Source organism: Austrofundulus limnaeus, unplaced genomic scaffold (genome assembly GCF_001266775.1).
Source record: "Austrofundulus limnaeus strain Quisiro unplaced genomic scaffold, Austrofundulus_limnaeus-1.0 Scaffold1848, whole genome shotgun sequence".
Classification (NCBI taxonomy): domain Eukaryota; kingdom Metazoa; phylum Chordata; class Actinopteri; order Cyprinodontiformes; family Rivulidae; genus Austrofundulus; species Austrofundulus limnaeus.
Genome location: NW_013954250.1, coordinates 50,136 through 54,190, shown reverse-complemented (window position 1 = coordinate 54,190; position 4,055 = coordinate 50,136). Strand labels below are relative to the sequence as shown.

Sequence of the window (4,055 nt, the reverse complement as noted above, 5' to 3'; positions counted from 1 at the left end):
CCTTTAAATAGGAAGGAACCTCCATCAGAACTAGGCTTAGGATGAATGGTCATCTGCCTTAACCAGCTGGTGTTAGGAATATGAATACAATACAATGTTTTTATTTTAGTTATAGATAGATAAGATACATAGTAGTAACGATAAAGTTCAAAAAAAGTACAGAGTCCTGATACAAAAACAATGTAATTTTCATTGTACATAGGCRTTTTAAATAAAGAAGCTCAAACTGAAATTCAAATSAGAAAACAACTTGGTATCACAAATACTTACAAATACTTAAACAGAGGTAAAGTTCTGTATCTAATTCACTCTGAATATAATACAATTTTTTTGTTACAGATAGATAGATACATAGTAGTAGTGATAAAGCCAACAAGAAAAGTACCCAAAAGTCCTGATATAAAAACAATGTAATTTTCATTGTACATATAAGTTTTAGAAAAGGAAGCTCAAACTAAAATTCAAATAAAAAAGCAACTTGGCATCACAAATACTTATAAGTCGTTCATCTGATTCAGTCAGAATACAATACAACTTTTTGTTATTGATAGATAGAAACATAGTAGTAATGATAAATTCAAAAAGGAAAGTACAAAGAAACCCTGTTTTAAAAACAATGTAATTTTCATTCTACATAGACATTTAAAAAACAAGCTCAAACTAAAATGAAAATAAGAAAACAACTTGGTATCACAAATACTTAAATAGAGATAAAGTCCTGCATCTGATTCAGTGTGATTACATCATTAAAAATAATGTATTTTCAGTGCAGTCCAGTGGGTAAAATATTGTTTACACTTTGTTGGAGAAAAAAGGCAAAAAAATCCTGAGTAGTTCCAGATGCTCTATAGAGAGCTAATACAACAAAAAGAAGATTAGATCAGATATATTTTTCACCTCAGCAAGCAAGACCCATAAGGTGCACAGACTAAGTTAAAAAAAAWCATTCAGTACAATTTTCAAGAGTCAAAAGAGAGTATTGCATTTTTATTACCTACAGGGTCTCCTGTTTTTAGATTATTTTTTCTGGTGGTGGTTCTATGTTGGCAAGGTTTTTGGTTCATCATCCATATCGACTAACTATTGCTGTTTTTGTTGTTCCAGTGTTTTCTCTATAACTTGTTATCTATAGTCAAGTTCTCTCCACAACAGGAAATAATAAAAGTCACTGAAAACATTTAATTCACATAACAATTGTGTTTCCTGTGGTTTAAATCAATGTTTGGGCTAAAAGTATGTTACAATAAAAGTGTTCCATCACATTTTTTCAAATAAATTGAAAAATGAAAACTACATTTTCTAATCGAGAGTAATGAAGCAAGTTTTGTCAGTTAGTTTTGCAAGTCTGTTTAGTAGTTGTATATTATGTAAGTTATTAAACATAATATGGAAAACATAAATTTGTACTTCCTGGCTCCTTTGGTTACAGTAAGAGGTTTAATCAGAACTGGTGAGTATGAATGGAATGATGTTACTTGAAGTATTTCACATGTTCAGAAAGCTCACAAAAATACATTCATGGTAGCTATAATAAGTAGACATAATTTTCACATTTACAAAAGCTGGATCTATATCTTTAATGTAAATATGATCAATTAATGTCCCATTATCTGTTGTTGGGCAGCTTACCATTTGAGTGTATCCTTGTAGTTGCATGAAGTTCAAAAATGAATTAGAAATAAGGGCATCATCATTAAAATCACCCATGATAATTTTGGGTCCAGGAAAGTTGTGTAAAGTTGTCAAAACAGTTTTCAGGTTTTCCTTAAATTGGCAAATTTTGTATGATGGTGGTCTGTATAGTACTACGTAATTATGATTCAAAGGTTGAATGTTGAAAATGATGGCTTCTAAGTTTTCAAAGTTAAGATCCATAAATTTACAGGCAATGTTGTTTTTTTAGGTAAATTCCAACACCCCCATGGTTTGTATTTTTTAAACTTGAAAAAGTACTGGTATTTCTGTAGCTCTTTGCTCTGGTTTTATGATGCAATGTCCAACCTGGTATTGCTACACTGTCAAGTGATGTGCTGTCTTGCAACCATGTTTCTGTTAAACAAATAACATCAGCATCCAGTATCCTCTGATCGTGTCTCAAATCATCTATATGAGGCTGTAGACCTTGGATGTTGAAAAGACAGAGTTTTAGGTTGAAATCAGGTGTTGTTRATGGAGTTTCAATGAAATTTTGCAGTAATGTTAAATTTTCTTCCACATCAGATCTTGCATATATACCTGTGGTTTKAAAGTCATCAATAATTAGATTTTCCAAAGATTTTACTCGACTTAAAGCTACATAGGCTTGGCCGGCTGCGAAAATCTTTTTAAATGAAACCACTGCTTTGTCCAATGTTAAACCTTGAACTTTATGTATTGTGCAAGCCCATGAAAGACGCAATGGAAATTGGCGTCTAATGATTCTACTGTTTGCAATCTGGTCTTCATCAGGAACTATTCGTGTTGCATTAGAAAGTTGTGGGTCAGAACAGGTAAATTTCTGTCTCAATTTTTTACCAATTTCTTTGTCATCAAAATTGACATATATTATTTGTGGAAAATCAACATTGTCCTGAAATTTAATATTACAAACAGTGCCAAACACACCATTAACAAGACCATCTGAAATGTCTGTGTTTTTGATGAGCATAACACGAGCTCCTGGAGCAATACTTAATAATCGTTGTAAATATGTTTTCTGATTGAGTAGTTGTGTTGTAACCATTTTARTGCRGCGACCTGTTTGAAGATTTTTTTCAAAGTCTTGTGCCTTAATTTGCACTMTGTCAGTACATATTTTATGCAACATGTTAAAGTTATGAGTGTCCACATCATTGTTGGTTGCAAAAATGTGCAATACTTCAGAATCATTACACATATCTGTCTCACATCTTTTCAGTAACTGTTCATCTTGTGGATGAAGTGGATCTCCTTTTTTATGTTTTCTAATTCGATTAAGAGTCACAGCAAAGTCTTGTTGTTTTTGACGCACAATTTCTGTCAACTCTGTATGACTGAAAGTACTTTGCCATAAATTAAAGCCAGTTWGTTCTTTGTAAAGAGGACAACCTTTCACCGGTGGTAACTGATAGAAATCTCCAACAGCAATGACTGAAACTTTACCAAAGGGAGAAAAATCAGARCACTGTTTTATTTGGCGCAGTCTGCCGTGGATGTATGTTAATAATTTGTGATCAACCATCGAGATTTCATCTATGACTAATATCTGCAAATTTTTCAGACTGGTTCTTAAGGTGTTTACTTTTTCTTCCCTTAACGGTTGGTATGGTAGTGAGATGTTATTGCCAATTGMAAAGCTGTTGTGTATTGTTGCTGCATTAATATTTAAAGCAGCTACACCAGTTGGAGCAGTTAGTAAGATGTGAATGTCATCTGGATAGTTAGACATTCTTGCTAAAATTCTGCTTGCCTCGAAATATATTGCTTTTATTAAATGTGACTTTCCTGTGCCTGCTCCACCAGAAATGAAAACATGAAATGGGGTTGGGTCTATACCATTAACTTTATCCAGGCACCACTGGCGTATTTTGTAAAACACTTTTGACTGCAGTTCATTTAATGAACGCATAAGTGACTGTGCTTCGTAATGTGTAATTTTCTGTTTTTGAAAACCAAATGACAGATGTGGTTTTCCTTGCAGTTGTAGATCTGGGATGACTTCTTTTTCTACAGGATTATTGTTTAAAATCTTTTCTTGTAAACATTCCAGTCTTTCCAATTCTGACTCAGGACATAAATTTGCCCATATATCTTCTTGAAATTCTAAGTTTTTCACAGCTTCTGTACAGTTTTGTAACTCTTCAGCTTTATGTTCAAATCTAGACCTGTTGAAATCTACCAACCCTTTCACTGACTGTGTGTTATTACTGCTATTTGTAATGGATCCTGTATTGTAAAATTCTTGGAAAGTTGTGAAATTAGAAGGTTTTAACTGGTCATCAGAATAATAAGGCAGAAATAGCTGGAGCACACTTTGGTAGTGTTTCTCAGGCTGTAGTGTTGGAGAAAAGCGAGCATACCTTACAACAGCTTCATCT

At 33.0% G+C, this 4,055-nt stretch overlaps 1 protein-coding gene across 1 annotated transcript; it reads right to left on the bottom strand.

Annotated features, from left to right (window-relative positions):
• Positions 1-79: 79 nt before the first annotated feature.
• Positions 80-3,119, bottom strand: LOC106536508 (ATP-dependent DNA helicase PIF1; the record flags this gene model as incomplete). The annotated part of the gene is given in 1 exon segment (XM_014033803.1): positions 80-3,119. A coding segment is annotated over 1 exon segment (1,240 nt), but the record flags the coding sequence as incomplete, so codon positions are not given.
• Positions 3,120-4,055: the final 936 nt, after the last annotated feature.